This window comes from Macaca fascicularis, chromosome 8 (genome assembly GCF_037993035.2).
Source record: "Macaca fascicularis isolate 582-1 chromosome 8, T2T-MFA8v1.1".
NCBI lineage: Eukaryota > Metazoa > Chordata > Mammalia > Primates > Cercopithecidae > Macaca > Macaca fascicularis.
Window position 1 is genome coordinate 34,212,023 of NC_088382.1, and position 18,600 is coordinate 34,230,622.

Consider the following 18,600-nt stretch of genomic DNA (forward strand, 5'->3'; position numbering starts at 1 on the left):
TCAACTTACTCATTTCCAGTTCTGATAGGTCTAGTTTCTGTAGATCCTACCTAAACATGATTTTGGAAGCCAGACAAACTGCATTTAAATTTATAAAGATACCATGAATTGGGGGGCACAAATGATATAATGAAATAAACACAAAATCAACTTTTGGGGTCCAACAGAGCTGAGATGCTTTCTGTAAAATAATTAAGAATCCAAACTAATCACACATATAAACAAGTTTATTAGATTGTCAGTGATACTTTGAGACAAATTCAAGTTATTTTATTTTACTTCATATAAACAGAGGAAGGGAGGAAAGTTTTAAACTTCAAGCTTTGTTCAGCATGTGTGCAGTTAGCATCCACAAAAGCACCATTGGGTATGGGAGAATTAGCACCACAGAATTTTAGGACCTAACTGTTAACATGCATCACTGAAAAACTTGGAACATAAAAACTGAAGTAGTACGTGGTATGGTCTATTATAAACAATACAAGGCAATTTATGATTTGTTTTCATACAGTACAATACAATCACAATAAATGAGAATCTTTTAAGAACAATACGGGACAAAAACCACCTTGTACCCTGTTAACACTAAAGCAGTTACAGATTTAAAAAAATGTTTCTGGTAAGAGGCAGTGGGTTGAAATTATCCCTCCCCCTCAATTTTTAAATTCAGAGTTATATAGTTACATGATCTCTTAAGAAAGTATTTTCAAATCTATACGTCTCTCTACCTCAAGGCTGACAAATGGTGGTTTGAAAACAGAAAGGCTTGATGAATGAAAAAAAAAACAAAACCCAAAAACTGGATAGAGTCGAAAAGTACTTCAATGTGGTGGAAATTATTCCACATAAGATCAGTTTGGAAATGATGCCAGTGGTGTTGATATTTGTCTTCCCTTCTGTGGAGGAATGTCAAGTACTGAGGGCTTACATTCATGATGAACTTCAGTTCATTTCTTTCACCGAATGCCTTTATTCTGAGGTGTAACATAAGTGATTTATTCCTTATTCCTCAACTGTTTTTGTAGTATCATGGGGCTGTTCCTTATGCTTGATTTGACAACAGTGAAAAAGGTTGATATTCTCTCTGGATTTGGGGTAATTTGTGAGCTAAAGAAAAAATATTAATTTGAATTTAGCAAACATGAAGTTTTCAAGGGAGTTCCACTATTTTCACAGTACAAACCCATAATTAAACTCGTTGAAAACCTTTCTGTTAGAAAGCATGTAACAAACCCTCAATTTTTAGTTGTGTCTAGGCCAATTTTGGCATATTTGAAGCTACTGCATAAGAAATGTGTAATAAGGATCGATAGATACAGGTATATTCAGATCTCAATACATTGATGCCAAGGAAAATATAATTTTACTCACCAAGAGAAGAATATACCTTGAAGCATCTATGCAGACACATGAATCAATCATGTATCTGCCCAACTTCTAATTCTGGAATAGTGATAACAGGGTCATTTAGGAAAAAGTACTCAATTACAGTACGGCAGCAATTTTATGTTGTATATATTTAACAGCAAAACATTTTTGAAAATAGAAATCAGTACTATATGGTAAGTTTACAATTCACCATTTCTATATTTGTAATACATGCGTTTATTTGTTTTCCAAGTTTTAAAAAATCCCACTAGGACCAACATCTTTCAGAACAACAATCTAACATTAAACAAAACTTCCTAAGGAAAATATTTAGCATCACAGAGAGTTGAGAAACGTCTGTTACTCCAGCATCACAAAATACTCAATAGGTCTACATTGAAGATTGTTCATGCCATGACATTAACACACCTTTGGGTTAATATATCCTATTTTTAAAAGAAAACAAAGAACCAAACCAAAACAACTGACATGGAATTTGTGTTTGGTCTCTCCCCTTCACAAGGACAGACCTCTGAAGGACAGACCTCTGATAAACTTGACTCCTTTCTATATCATGTAATGATCAGACTGTCTAGGAAACTGCATGTACAGTTAGCAAAACATTTAAAATTAGAGATGGAAAAATGGCCACCACAGAGAATGACTTAAAGATAAGGAAACTTATAGAAAAATGTGTTTTTGTAAAAGTGTACTGCCCCTCAAGCAAAAAAGAAAGTGGAGTTTGTCCACTTTGAAATATTTTTCTGTTGAAAACATTTCTTGGATAAAAGCCTATCCTTATGAATGTCAGAAAGATGTTAAGGTTTAACTTGAGAGGGTTGAACCCTTTTGAAAAAATTATCCTATGCTTTTTCTGCTGAACTAAATTCTTTGTATAAATCAAGTACTAATTTTCTGAAGAGGAAACAGCTATACACAGCAGCACATCCAGGTTGATGATTTAAATTTGATAGTTCACCAGGTGTGGCTGACTTGAGCAAAAAAGAAACAAACGGATGTTTTAATGTTTTAGAATTACACTAAAAAATCTCAACTAAAGCAAAATTGAATTAGAAGGGACCGGCTTAATGACTGCCTTTACCTTTGATCAACATTTCAAGACAAGGTAGTACCAATTAAAAGTAAGATTTAAAAATAAAAACTGTCCAAAAATTGTTCAATGAAAAACTCTTCAAATCTGACATTTTAAAATCTCAAATGATTGTAGACTAACTTAGACTAACAGTCTTATTATCACATGTTCTTTTGTTATTCTTGAGTTTTATGTCTGTATTGTTCATTGGTTATATCGTTAACAATTTTTCTGTTAAGTTACAATAGTTTGAATTGACACATTATACTATAAGAGGCTTTAGAAAAACATGTAACTAGGATAACTTTATAAAAGGATAAAGAATAATTTAAGGGATTTTTGACATATTCTATACAGACGAATAGCTAGTTCAAGGTAATAAAGTGCCTTCTTTTCCAGGTAATTAATTTATCATTAAAATATTTTAAGGCTTTATAAGAAACTCAATGCTATCAGAAGTTTGATAGTATATGGAGTTATGTTATTAATTAGCATTCTTTTGTAGCTTTTATTTCGTGTAATCTTCAATCCATAAGATATTAATAAATTTTAATAATTAGCAGCTTAAAATTACAAATTTGAATTGTCAATTCTGAATTCACTTTGTGGGAAAAAAATTTCTAAATGCTGTGATAGACTCATGTTGCTTGTGAACAATAAGTTTATGATGTAATATACAGCAGCCAATGCCCCTCAGAAAATTCAACAGAATTTTTAATCCCATGGCAAACAGCCATCATTTTATCCATTCATTCATATATCCTGCTATCTATACATTTAAAATGATCATGCAGGCCTAAACAAAAAAGGCCAGAGAAAACCTAGTAAATTTTTCAGGTACAGGCACAATGAATATTTTTTATTGCAACAGCTTATGCATAATCTATATTGGTGCCAACATCTAAAGTTAAGCATTTATATTTATTTTTATTTTGCTTCTACTACCCATGGGTGCATGACAGTAAAATACTGGTAACCTAATAGAATGTACGTGTATGTGTGTATATATATATAAAAAATAGCTTATATATATGTGATACCCATAATAATACAGAATTCTGATTCTTCCAAGTCTTGTCATTTCTCTTTAGGGGATATGGGTGTGTTTTAAGCACTTCTGTGTACTTAGTTGCCTTGGCAGCTCCAGAGTTTAGATAAATTATGACTATATGGACATCAACTACTCAATTATTTATGACCAATGAAAACTAATTAAAATGTTTGAATATTCTTTTCCAGGAATTCAGTTATTTTTATCAGAAAATTACTAAAATCAGGCACAAGATTAAGTGGTCATGATACTTAAAATATTCTTCTGGTTACCACTGGATTAATTTAAAATGGTTCTTAAGTTAAAGGTTTTGAAGTTAGGATAGAGGAGGAAAGCTAAAACTCATTGCAAAGAATGGTTTAAGTTAAACATTCCATGTAATTACAAAAACAGGAATTACCAGTAGGAAAAAAGTGCTAGTCTTAAAATTGGGTTTGGTTTTGACTCTAAAGCCTAGTAAGAATAATTACTGGGAATTAGAAAAAAAATCAAATGGCATTAACCTTTATAATTGCACATTCCTTTACCAAAGTGCCACAAGTTGCCAAATGTTTTTCTAAAATGCACAATGCTACTTTTCAAAATCTAAATACATATACAGTTTTACTTTTTCATACCGGTATAGTACAGATTCATACATTTAGCACAAATATAACCAAGAAGATGATACTTTCTAGAAACAGTATAGTCTTTGTTTTTTGTTTTAAACAACTGTTAAGAGCCTTTGTGATTATGAGGATTCCAATCCAAGTACTCTATAGTCAAAGCATTACCATACAACCTGAAAACATCATGATGGTTTGTTTAGGCAAATTTTAGTAATACTCTGCCATGCAATGCACATAAGTCACATGTGTTTTCCTTTAAAATAAAAAAAAAACCCCACACTGGTTTAATTACCCTGTTTTTATCTATTTGTCTACATATACATCTTGTCTTCAATCACTGAACTGACAATATATGTAACAATCAAGTTTTGAAAACAGTATTAAACACTGAAGTTTCTAGCCTTAACTGGTTATTCCTATAAAGTCCAGCAAAAATGTCTGATGCATGGGTTATTAATTTTCATGCTTCTATTTCTTTACTCTAAATAGAAACACTAAATGGAAATGTTCAGAGATAATATAATGACAAAAGGACAGTAGAGAACAAAGCACCAACATGTGGAACAAGTAAAATAATATGCAACTGTGTGGAGGTTCTCTGTATTACCTAATTTGGCAAATCAGGGATGACAATAAAAAATGAAGATCTCTTACTCATGTAATAATCACATTGATATATATTTGCAAATAAATGGAATGCACAGAAAGTTAAATTTTGAATATTTTTGTTGTTTCTGAGTGTGATAAAACTAGAGTTGCCTCATTATAAATTAAGATTCTCCCCCACCCCAAAGTTATATTGTTCAGAGGAGAGACAGAATGTAAGATTATGATTCTCTGTGACAGATGACCTGGGCTCTGCTATGCCACAGGCTAACCTCTGTGGTGTAGTGCCCCATTTAATTAGGGTGAAAGCTGGTAGGAACATAAAAGTACTAAAGTTAAAATTAGGATTAGTTCATAGTCAAAGAACATTAAATAACTGTCTAAATGGGTCCCTTCCTTGAGCATCTGAATCTTAGGTATAAGAATGACTATATAAAAGCATCTTAAAGATATGGCCCATTCTATGAATTCATCTTTTGAGGGTGTACAATGGGATATAAATTGGCATCCTCATCTTCTGAGAGAATTAACAAACTTTAAAAACATAACTAAAATCAGAAAAGATCAGGCATGATAAATCACTGATAGCTCCCCCAAACCCAACATACTGGTAGGTTAATCACAGGACAGATTCATCTTATTTAACAAACCTTCCTACAGTTTCTGAGTATTAGAATATAATCCATTGTTTGTGAATAATAGTCTTGGATAGTTTCAGCATTTAAATATTGGAGAAATACTTCTGATAAACATTGAAATACAGAAACTCTTAATAGAAGCTGCAGATTTATAGAAACTTCATAGTATGTATGATATTCCAACTATATTTAGCTCACGTAATACCCAAAATAATATAAGATTCCACAGTTTATCTTGTTAATACACACAGGTATTTTCTCAACTTTGTAAAAGCTAGGCAACTGTATTTACCTAAAATAGCTTTAACGTGGTAGTGGTCCTACAGTGTTGACATAAATACTGAACATACCTATGAGAATCATTTCCACCCTATAATTTAATATTGTTTTCTTTTATTCAGCTGCTTTGTAGCTCTTTCCATTTCCAAAATGCTTCACAACGAATTATAACAGTTATTTCTCACTGTATCCCAATGAACAAGGCAAAGTTAATACATTGCTTGTGCAGTGGTTCAGGTGCACAGGTTGATAATGATCCTATGTAACTTCTCTGCTCTCTGGGCAGTTATCTAGCATTGTCCATGTTGTGAGAACCTATGCTGTATGCTCTTTGGGACCAAAGACTGGATCTTGTTGTCTGCTATATTATCCAGACCCAGAGAAACTGTTAGCTCATACCACAGGCAAAATAAATATCTATTGATTTAAAGAATGAATGAGAAATGAGAGTGAGAAAACAGAAACAAAGAACTTCACTGTAACACTCTCCTACCCCTAATCCCCACAAAAAGCTGTGCTGGTTCACTTTGGCTTCACCCATACAATGGGATGGGTAGTATTACTTGTCTTAAAGAATAGGATAGTATTACTCACTCTTGAAATGGTACTCTTGAATCGGGTAGTATTACTCTTGAATAGGGTAGTATTACTCACTCCTGAATCGTTATGGCAAAAACCATATGATATATTTTCCAGAGTACCAATGACATAATTGACTATTACTACAACTACTTCTAAAACTCTGAATTACTCATCTTTACCTTTGCCAAGCATTTAAATTAAAAGTTGTGCATCTGGTAGACTATTCTTTTCTTAAGCTAATTCAGGCATAATGAATCAAGGAAATAATCCTCAGAGCTGCAATCATTAGCATGAATATGGAGAATATCAGAGGGAATTAAAAGACAATTACACATATACACAAAGTGGATCTGGGGACTACTGGTTCTTCGTTGTTTTGGAAATTAGGGCAGGAAAGCTAAGACCTGTAAAAAGGTAATAATTATATTGAACTATTGAATACTGAGAGGTAAGACTTGATGATGTTGAAAGTCTCTTCTAGCTCTAAAATTCTATATTATGCTAACTAGTTCTTCCTCTGATAAGATGGGAATCTGTACAGTATTCAAAATAGATTTTCTTTTTTTTTTTAAGAAAAGGATAGTTGAATCCAAAAAGTTTGATGTTTTGGAACTCTTGAACAACTGTATTAAACATTTTCTTTAAACCACCATTACTCCTTTTGCAAAGATACCATGTAAAATATTTTATTTTATTTTTATTTTTCTTGAGACAGGGTCTCTGTCTGAAGCCCAGGCTGGGGTGCAATAGCGTGATCTCGGCCCACTGCAACCTCTGCCTTCTGGGCTCAAATGATTCTCCTGGCTCAGCCTCCCAAGTAGCTGGGATTACAGGCACCCGCCACCATGCCTGGCTAATTTTTGTATTTTTAGTAGAGACGGTGCTTCACCATGTTGGCCAGGCTGGTCTCGAACTCTTGATCTCAGGTGATCCACTTGCCTCGGCCTCCCAAAGTGCTAGGATTACAGGCATGAGCCACCGTGCCCGGCCGTGATCTCTTTTACCTTTCTAACATTAAATGGATAGCACTGTTCATATTCAAATGGGAACAAAGACCATATCCTCATTTTTTCATCTGGAAACAAACATTATCAGCAGTTAATTAAAATTAATTACTACAACCAAAACGATAATGAACTGTTTAGAGACTTCAATTCATACTTTTGAGCGATTGCTCAAAAGCACTTATCAATCTTGAGAAGATATATCCTTGAGGCTTAGTATGACAGCACTGTAAGCTGCCTTTCTGGGTTAAATTATACCAACAAGATTCTCTTAGTAATTCAAATGTAACTGCTTTTGTATGAGAAATGAGACTTAGGCCAAATTCTACACTAAAGTAGGTCATGTTAAAGGGAAGATTCATTTAAGTATTTTTGGAATTATCAGAATGAAATATGAAGATGGTAAAACAACTTAGGAACCTGAAGAAAAAAGTTAAGTATGACAGGGGAAAAGGAAAGCGCAGGTATTTCAGTGGGAGGTGAAGGAAATGAGAAAAGCGAATGAGAAGTATTTCAACAACGGGAATAATCTGAAACTTTATCAGTGTTCTCTCAGTAATCAGGCTACATTTCTTATTTCTTTTGCATACCATTATTTTTCTTTTCCCACTGAAGTGATATAAGCATTATAGTACTATATGGCTGCTATTTTTTTCTGGCTGAATAATTGTATAAATATAGAAAACTGGCCGGGCACGGTGCCTCACACCTGTCATCCCAGCACTTTGGGAGGCCACAGTGGGCAGATCATTGACGTCAGGAGTTTGAGACCAGCCTGGCCAACATGGCAAAACCCCATCTCTACTAAAAATACAAACATTAGCCAGGCATAGTGGTGCCCACTTGTAATCCCAGCTACTTGGGAGGCTGAGGCAAGAGAATCACCTGAACCTTGGAGGTGGAGGTTGCAATGAACTAAGATTGCCCCACTGCACTCCAACCTGGGTGACAGAGCAAGACGCCATCTCAAAAAAAAAAAAAAAACAAAAAACAAAAAACAGGCCATATTAACTATTTGTAAAAGTAAGAAAATGGCTGTTGGTATGTGACAATGTTTTGGGATCCCTTTGTACTCCTGCAGCTCCTTATTTCAGTCTTGAAGGTGAAGATGGTAAGAATGGGGGTGGACTAGCCAAAGGCCAGCTCAATCCTCTCCTTTATTATGTCGAAATTCAGCCACTTTTTTGGTAACTATAGAATTTTCTTGAAAAAGACAATAAGCAGAAAGTAAAAATTCACCCTTTAGATTTGTTGGTATACAATTCACTATGGCTCCCCAGAATCACAGCATAATCTTTGCTTAAATTTACTGCCACTCCCCAGAATCTCAGTGAATCTTTGCATAACATGACAAACAATTTAATTAGGACTTTCAGAAGAACAAAAATGCAATCTGGATGCTGCTGTTACTGTATCTACTCTTGTTTCATTTATATAATATTTGCTTGAAATTACAGATCAAAATGAGTTTCTAATAATAAAACTGAGTTCATCAGGTCTAAATTACATAATTTTAAGAGGGCATAAAACCTCCTGAGGCATCATCACATTGATAAACAAGTAAAGCATTCTTTCCAGCATGTTTTGATAATGGAGATACTATAAGAAGAATATCCTTGGCTGGGCACAGTGGCTCATGCAGGTAATCCCAGCACTTCTTTGGAAGCCCGAGGTGGGTGGATCACTTGAGGTCAGGAGTTGGAGACCAGCCTGGCTAACATGGTGAAACCCCATCTCTACTAAAAATACAGAAATTAGCTGGGCGTGGTGGCAGGTGCCAGCTACTAGGAAGGCTGAGGCAGGAGAATTGCTTGAACCTGGGAGGCGGAGGTTGCAGTTACAGTGAGCCAAAATTGTGCCACTGCACTCCAGACTGGGCAACAGAGCAAGACTCTGTCTCAAAAAAAAAAAAAAAAAAAAGAATATCCTTAAATGGGATTATTTTTCACAACTAGTTTCTGAAGTCAAAGCAGAACTATAAAGCGACGGAAAGAGTAATAGTTTTATGGCTGTTACAATTGCTGATGTGAACTCAGGTTCCGTTTTTAATAATTCAGTCTTTCAAAAGAGTAGCTCTTGATGCATATAACGCTAATTAAGGTGGGAAAGTTGTTCAGATGTTAGAAGTACTGTCACTTAATATTAATATAAGAGGATATTTTCTCCCCCTGCATTCTTACTACAGGTTTGCTGCCATGATTTTAATAGTAGTTACGTGTCAATCAAGATCTTCAGTGACGATCTGCTTATTTCTTGCCTGTTTTAAAAAAGTATCATCAGCAATAAAAGAAACACTCTACTGACGGACTCAAAAACATGGACAATCTCAAAATTATTATGTTGAGTGAAATAAGCCAAACAGAGAAAAATACATGCAGACCAGGCATGGTGGCTCAGGCCCGTAATCCTAGCACTTTAGGAGGCTGAGATGGGCAGATCACCTGAGCTCAGGAGTTTGAGACCAGCCTGGGCAACATAATGAAACCTCATCTCTACAAAAACTACAAAAGTTAGCTGGGCGTGCTGGCATGTGCCTGTAGTCCCAGCTACTTGGGAGGCTGAGGCATGAGAATTGCTTAAACCTGGGGGGTAGAGGTTGCAGCGAGCTGAGATCGTGCCGCTGCACCTCAGCCTGGGTGAGAGTGAGATCCTGTCACCAAAACAAAACAAAACAAAACAAAACAAAACAAAAGAAAAATACATGCAATTAACAGGGGATTCCAGAATAGACAAAACTAACCTGTGGTGACAAAATTCTGCTCAGTGGTTGCTTTTGGAAGTCAGGGTCGGGGGAGTGTTGACCAGGGAGGGGTACATGGGAACTTTCTAGGGTGACAGAAATGTGTCTTCAAATTCATCGAATCTGACTGCATGACATGCTAAGATCTGAGCATTTCATTAAATTATATCTTAATAAAAATGTTAAAATGCATTACAATGAAACACAACATTCCTTCTAAGGCATCAGAAGCTCCTTGGCATTTTTGTTTTTCTTTTTTTTTTTCATTTCAAAACTTCTCCCTTCAAACCACCACGCAGAGAACAATATGCTCTGGAAAGGGATTCATGACTAATTCTCTACGGAGGACACGGGTTTTATATCGGGGCTACTAGTGGAGCAATAAGACACCATGAGTAGAGAAAGGAGACTGATGCACTTAAAACTTTTAGGTGGGAAGGAAACAAGATTTTACCTTATGCTGCTTGGTGCACAGTCAAGTGTATATATGGTCTATCACACTTTAAAATCATGTTGAATGCCAGTGTCTGGGAGCCTAACTTATGACTAACTTACCACTTCAAATCTAAGGGACCACTCGTTCATCAGCTTTAAAGAGGTTACATTCAGAGTCAAATATCCAATGAATTCCCAGTTTCCTACAGAAATAACTTATTACACTATCTGACAATTCTAAAAATAAATAAGTGAGAAAATTCTATTGGTTTTGAGAAGAAAACAGTAATGACCTCGACAGAATTTATCCACGTCATGCCAAATATTCATCTACAAAATTAAAACCGTCATCAGAAGGCCAGGCGTGGTGGCTCATGGCTGTAATCCCAGCACTTTGGGAGGCCGAGGGGGGTGGATCACAAGGTCAGGAGATTGAGACCAGCCATGGCCAATATGGTGAAACCCCTTCTCTACTAAAAAATACAAAAATTAGCCGGGTGTGGTGGTGGGCGCCTGTAGTCCCGGCTACTCAGGAGGCTGAGGCAGGAGAATAGCTCCGTCTCAAAAAAACAAAAAACAAAACAAAACAAAAAAACAAAAGAAACCCTATCATCAGAAGTCAGACAATTATTTCTCTAATTTACTTCGTTTTGTAATTCCAAGTGAAACCCACCAAAGGCATTTGCTATCCCAAATCCACCTATAACATACAAACACATCTAAAACATGTAATTTTACTATTCATTATCATCTCCACCTTAGGTTAGAGGGGAAAAATAAAAGTAGTGAGCAATTTCCCTAGTACAATGCTGGGCCTATGGGAGGAACTCAATATAGATTTGTTGAATAAATAAACGAATGTTCTCATTCCCCTTGAATTGCCATTTCTTACCTCACAGTGTCTTCTAACTCAACATTACACATTCAATATGGTTAAAAAGGAAAAGTATAGGCACATACTTAATTAGTTTTTTTTAAAAAGCTCTGAAACTCCCAAGCCATACATTATATTGCTACTGCTATTATGTTATTATTAACATAAAAATTGCATAAATATATCTTGACCCAACTGTAAAAATGATAAATTGATACTACAGATTCTTAGCTATCAAATCTTCCTTTTAAAAATTCAATTAGTGACACTAAAGGACATTATCTGCTTCTCTAGAGTGAACAATAAAAAGTTTTGGGATCAACAAAAACGACAGTCATGTGGTATTTCATGTCAACATTTCTGAGAGTGAGAGGAATCATTAGTATCAAAGGAAAATCGCGTTCTAAGAGCTAGATGATAGAAAAAATATGTTCAAATAAGAAAGAGGAAAATCTCAGTATTAAGATGGTGGTCGGGTAAAAGCTGTTTATGACAGTCACTGGGGCTTAAATTATAATGGTTCCTTACTATCCTGAAATTGAAGATTGAAGTGCGCATCAACCTTCAAAAAGCTATTTTTTTTCAGAGTCAAATGACCCATGAACATACTCTTATAATAATGCTTTCAACTTGAAAATAAAGAGGTGAGAAAACTCTTCTAGTTGAAGGATAAAAACAAATATTCGGAATGACGCCTATATAATCTCACTGATTTTGAAGCCAAATCAGTGTAATTAGAGAAACAGACACTGAACAGTGGAAGGACCACTTAATAACGTCTAGTTCAAGTTCTGAAACGACTAGTTAACTGATGTCAAAGTCATACAAATATTTGTTCTATCTCTTGTAAAATGAGAGTGTTATATTACCCCCAAACACACCTTCAGCCAAAAAACGATCAAAGTCAATGGTAGATCTAGATGAGAAAAACTGTAGGTACTAGGAAATAGGTGAATGTAATCCTTTTAGCGCTGGAGCAATTGGTCCCCCAATCATGCAGACAGTGTAATGATTATGTTTTTTTAAAAAAGAAAAAAACAAAGCTGTTCTGATTTCCTCTAGAATAAAACTATGCTTCAATTATTTTCCAGTCTGTGGAGAGTTTATGCATTTTCTTAATGGTGTCTTTTGATGAGTAGGAAATTTTAATTTTGATGGAGTCTAATGTATTGTCTTTTTCTTTTATAATTAGTGCTTTTTGTTTCCTGTGCAAGAAATTTTTGCCTGCACAATTGTGCACTTTTATATTTGACTGAAAACAGTTTCGTGAGATTATAAGCAGCCCAATTCCCTTGCAGCTGCTACACCTAAAGGTTCTGATGGTAAAAGGAGGCTCCGTTTGAATTTTGCATAATTTTGTTATACTTTCCAGGGAACCATCCGTTCTGTGGGTTGGAAAGAATTAATAATGACGTTAATTAATATTTGCTAAATGCTTTGATTACATGACATTTTGTTAACAGCTTTATGTACCTGAAGGCATTTAACTTTCTTTTTTTCTGAGATGAAATCTTGCTTTGTTGCCCAGCCTGGAGCACAGTGGCAGGATCTCGGCTCACTGCCACTGCAACCTCCGCCTCCTGGGTTCAAGCAATTCTCCTGCCTCAGCCTCCCTAGTAGCTGGGATTACAGCTGCGCGCCACCATGCCTGGTTAATTTTTGTATTTTTAGTAAAGATGGGGTTTCACCATGTTGGGGAGGCTGGTCTTGAATGCCTGATCTCAGGTGATCCACCCGCCTCGGCCTTCCAAAACACTGGGATTACAGGTGTGAGCCATTGCGCCCAGTAGCATTTAACTTTTTTAAGAGAATTCTGGTTGACTCTAGGTTCTGTGAGGGCAGGGAACCTTACATTTTGTTATCAATATAATCCTCTGAACTTTGAAGATTGCCCAGCACATAGTAGGTGATTGATAAATATACAATGAATGATGAGTGAATAAATTCTCACAACTCTATACAGTTATATAAACTGCTCCAAATTATACAATAAAGGACAGAATTTGGACTTGAACCCAGGACTGGCTGACACCAAGGTCTGTTCTGTTTACACTTTATAGTAGGCCACTGAGATTGCCTGATAACTTTCAGGGATCCAATACCTAAAAATACAGCTGAAATTACAGCTATTGCTTAAGGGGGTAGAGGAAGTGGATTAAAATCATTGTTGTTTTCTTCTCCTGGCAAAAGGCAAGTGTGGAACTCCTATCAAGCTCCTCCTTGATAATCTTAGCCGTATCGATCTGACTTTTACGTTTATAACTATATGATAATTTGTGCGGATTAAGCCAATCTGAAACTTCTATGGCCATAAATACAGAAACAGAATAATTCAGTCAGGCGCAGTGGCTCACTTGTAATTCCAGCACTTTGGGAGGTCAAGATGGGTGGATCACTTGAGGTCAGGAGTTCAACACCAGTCTGGCCAACATGGTGAAACCCTATCTCTGTCAAAAAATACAAAAATTAGCTGGGCGTGGTGGCGTGCACCTGTAGCCCCAGCTACTCGGGGGGCTGGGGTGGGAGAAGCACTTGAACCCCGGAGGTGGAGGTTGTAGTGAGCTGAGATTGCACCACTGCACTCTAGCCTGGGTGACAGAGACCTTGTCTCTAAAAAAACGAAAAACACACACAAAAAAACCACCAGAATAATTCAATCTGCATGTAAGAATTCAGAATTTAGTCTGCTAGTTCCTCAGTAGTACTACAAAACCATGGTTAACTGGGAATGTCAGGGAGCGAAGTCATTTACTTAACAGCAATTCCTAGGTAATAGTATGCTTTTAATCCTATTGAAACGGAAATATTTCTAATATGTATTATTTTGATTTTCTGCTTTAATAAATACAGCTTAATAAACATGATTAAATTTTGCATGCGAAAATGAGAACACTGCAGTGCTCTAGGGCCTTCACTGTCAACAACTGTAATCATGGTACTGATGAAGACGAAGAACAGTGGGTTCTTGAGTAGGTTTCATAAAACCTGGATCATTCTTTTCAAACAGGTTTCTGAAAAAGTCTGCTTCTAACTTATTATGTGGTCATTTATCTCTTGTTCATAAGCATGTAGAGGGTAAACCAGCCTAGGCAACATAGTGAGACTCCGTGTCCACAACAAATAGAAAAAATAGCTGGGCGTGGTGGTGCACGCCTGTAGTCCCAGCTACTCGGGAGGCCGAGGCGGGAAGATCACGTAAGCCCTGGAAGTCAAGGCTGCAGTGAGCCGACACCGCACCACTGCACTCCAGCCTGGGTGACACAGCAAGACCCTGTCTCGAAAAAATAAAAAATAAAAAATAAATTAAAAAAAGAATGCAGGGAAAAGATTTACTAGATGTTTAATTAACCAAAATTATGCAAATGAAGTAGTTTTACCTCTTAAATCCTCTAAACGATATCACTTTTGGAGGGCTATTCTTCAATGCAGGTGCCATGACAAGATTTGGGTTAACAGGTGAGGAAAGGTCAAATTCTGGAAGATTAGCTACGGTGGGAAGCTCAGGCAGGGAGTCTTAAGCACAGAGGACAAAGGCTCAGAGTTTGAGGCAGAGGCTGAGGACGGCAAGCAGCTGGTGCACAGACATGAGCACCAATGTAATGAGTTGCTAGGCCTTCTGCCAGGGCCAAAACCAACAGTGTACTGAGTGCAGAATTGAGTCTAAAGATGTGATGAAAGCAAAAAAAATACTGAGATTGCATTTCAAAAAACTCTTTAAATGAGCTATAAACATATATGCTTAATTTTGCCAAATTTTGATTTCAAGTTTACCTCTTTAAATTTCTATGTTATTATTAATATAAAAGGCTTCAATGAGCAGTGGGCTTGTTAAAACCCTGGTATTTTCATTAGGCAGCTAAGTGATTACAGCAAATCATTTCACCTGCTGGGCTTTGGTTTTCTTCAACTGTTAAGTAGGGATAGTCATGTTGAACTAATCTAAATCAGGAGTTTCATCAGGGTACAATGAGGTATAATAGATGAAAGAACTTAGAAAAAGATTTTAACCTATATGTAAATTATTATAATTTAAAATTACACATTCTTTTTATATTTAATTGAATTAGAAAATATTTCATAATTAACGACCAGTTATGGAAAACTTTCAGGACAAATTTTTTGTACTCATGATTAACTGAATTTATCTATTAATTGTCTTCATTGCAGTGTCTCTATAGTGAAAATTATTACAACTGTGGATTTACTAACACAGAGGTGTCAGTAATATCTCATTTGGTTGGCTAAGACATTGGTGAGATAGTCATCATAGCTGAGAACACTGATGGATTTTTGTCAATCCAAACATATGAGGAGAAAAAGAATTTGTGAATATATTGCATATGCAATGAGAGTGAAATAAAATTAAAGTGAGGATGAATACAAAAGCCTGGGGCAGGAAGGGCTAACATGTGACATGTATATAACTACCCCTTCCTTTCCTCATCTAACTGCCCATCAACATACAGAAATCATCACAGTCTTTTACCATGGGCTTGAATGGAGCTTCACAATCATCTCCAACCTAGACTCAGGTAGTCATTACCACTTGAACACAATGGCACATGAGATGAAACAGAATAGTTATTTTCACCCTAGGACATCAAGGCAGATTTGGAATGAGGAAGACAGAATTATTGTTTAAAATAGTATCATTGTATTTCTCTAAATCTGCATCAATGAAATATATTTTGACACTATGACAGTATGTAGATAGTTAATCATATTTAAAGGATAACTTGTTAAGGGAAAAATAATGCATAGCATTTTATACTAGATAGCTTCAAATACACTTCCATATATACCAACACACTGTCTGGCACATGGCAGATAATCAAATACTTATCTGTTGAATGAACAAAATGATACTGTAATTAGGCTCCAAAAGCTGCTTTGAATCAAGTAACTTTGGACATGGCACACTTAAAGCTAACGGCAGTGAAATATTTGTCTTTCCTAAGTTACTGTATCCCTAGTCCCTAGCACAGAGCCTGGCAAAAAGTAGCCACTCAATGTCCCTTGAATGAGTAGAGGAACAGCATCACTTATCCATTAAGCAAGGGAAAGAATATTTCTGAAATAAAATTTAGGGTGTGCAGGCAACAAAACATCCCTTAATTGTGAGTCATCTTTGAAATAAAGATGACATAGCATTTTTTGTTACATTTTAAAACTATCACTTTCATTAACAATTGTTGCCATTTAGATTTGTCTGTTAAGTATTGTGATCCTGAAGCAACGAGATTTCAAAGACAAAACAGGAACAGGAATACTGGTGATTAAGTGAAAAGAGATGATTTAAGTAATCAGCCCAGCGCAAGGTTGAGAGGCGAATACAAAAGAGGAAGAAACAGTCTCTGCGTTTAAACTGAAATTCAAGTTAAGGAGATAGGATTTTTCATATGGGAAACTTAAGTTTAAAATATACTCTATCAAGTTTTAGGTTGTGTCTAAAAAAATCTCTTGGAACTGGAAGAATTGCCTATTTAAAACTTTTGTGTACAGGGCCAAAAGATAAGTCTTACTGATTATATATACAATATATCACAATCAACTAGTTTTTGTGTTAGTTCCAAGATAATTTATATGTTAAATTAAATGGCAGGGTAAAAAAGGGAACCGGGCAAATTAGGCAGAGAAGCGGCATACTGCAACACTGTAAAGTGGCCATAACTAAATATGAACTATGCCAAGAAGGAAAGGATGGTCAATAAATGTCAGATGAGAGATGAAACCAAGGAGAGTGGGAGGAAATGAGAAAAGGCCAAAGAAGAAAGTAGAAACTAACTTTAAGAGACGCTTCACTGACTTCAGGGATACAGAAATTGAAGGGGTTCTTAGAGATCGTCACTCTGATCCAATTTCCTCAATTTATGGATAAGCAAGCTGAGGTCCACAGAGGTTAAATGACTTGCCCCAGGCCCACCTAGAAGGCATAGATCCAAGGCTTCTGAAAGACAGTGCATCACCTCTGTACCACACTACTGCACACCATGAGGTCAGCGGCAAGACTGCAAGGATTTTTTAACACAATTTTCTGAATGATTGAAATAGTAGTCCAAATAATACACAACTAACTTTTTGGGGTTTATTATAGCATAGATATACTGAGTAATTTATCATTCACATTCACTTTATAGTTATTTTGTGACAAATTTCCTAATCATTTAGAATTGAGTTATTAAGAATCTAATTTAAGAATCAAGTTCTGTTTACCCAAGATTGATTTTTTCATATAAAATTTAAAACATTTGCATCAAATAAAATGTAGATTTTATTTAATATGCCTCAAGTCAGATGCAAATCACCTTAATAGAGGGCACTGCTTGAATTACAGCTTGGTATGTCATTAAATATAATACTTGGGTCTTTGAAAAAATGAGTCAAACAATAAATGGTGATCAACAAACCAAATCACAGTTACCTAGTGACCCAAAAACTTGCTTAAAGAGGAGTACAGTTGAATAACGCTTGAAGAACAATAATGCAAACTAACTTTAGTCATTATAAATCTTACAGGCATTCTTCATTCTAAGTAAGTTTAATATAATAATTGATATATTAGGTAAATATTTATTAAATAAAGGCTCAGAACTTGGGGAGTTTTCAGGCTGGAATTCATTGTACTATATAAAGGTTCCTGGCCAGGTGCCATGGCTCACTCCTGTAATCCCAGCACTTTGGGAGACTGAGGCAGGCGGATTATCTGAGGTCAAGAGTTTGAGACTAGCCTGGCCAACATGGTGAAACCCCGTCTCTACTAAAAATACAAAATTAGCCAGGCATGGTGATGGGCGCCTGTAATCCCAGTTATTCAGGAGGCTGAAGCAGGAGAATCACTTGAACCCAGGAAGTGGAGGTTGCAGTGAACCGAGATCATGCCACTGCACTCCAGCCTGGGCAACAAAAGTGAAACTGTCTCAAAAAAAAGGTTCCTAGTGGCAAAATATTAGTGTCCAGCTTAGGTTAGAAGCTGCAAATTGAGGGGAGGTTAAGTTCTGGCATCACGTGCTCTGACCAATGCATGACATTAAATAAACTTCTGTGATTTCGGGGTGATATGGTGATCAGTGAGGAAAGATCTTAAATAGTGAGGGGAACACTGAAAACAAAAAAAGGTAATTGCCTGGAACATTACTGAATCAGCTGCAACACAACACCTTCACTAAATCTTTTCAACTCAAGGAGTATTTTTTTCCCCCAGAAAATATTTCTAATTTTATAATGGAAATCAAAGAAAAAATGAGATTCAGTAATACCAATATGTTGCAGCAGATCATTAAAAAAATCTGAATTAGGCCAGGTGCCGTGGCTCAAGCCTGTAA

The 18,600-nt window shown here is 36.0% G+C and overlaps 1 protein-coding gene across 3 annotated transcripts in view; it reads right to left on the reverse strand.

The window, feature by feature from the left end:
• The window catches only part of PURG (purine rich element binding protein G), a 55,744-nt gene that overhangs the window by 17,929 nt on the left and 19,215 nt on the right, over window positions 1-18,600 (reverse strand). The window contains exon 3 of one of the 3 annotated variants that reach the window (XM_045398130.3): window positions 213-1,107. The exons of the other annotated variants lie outside the window; for them this stretch is intronic. Within the exon in view, the coding sequence (XP_045254065.1) occupies window positions 1,003-1,107 (105 nt within the window). The 3' untranslated portion in view covers window positions 213-1,002. Of the gene's footprint in view, window positions 1-212; window positions 1,108-18,600 lie in introns of those variants that run through there. 3 annotated transcript variants of the gene reach the window in all.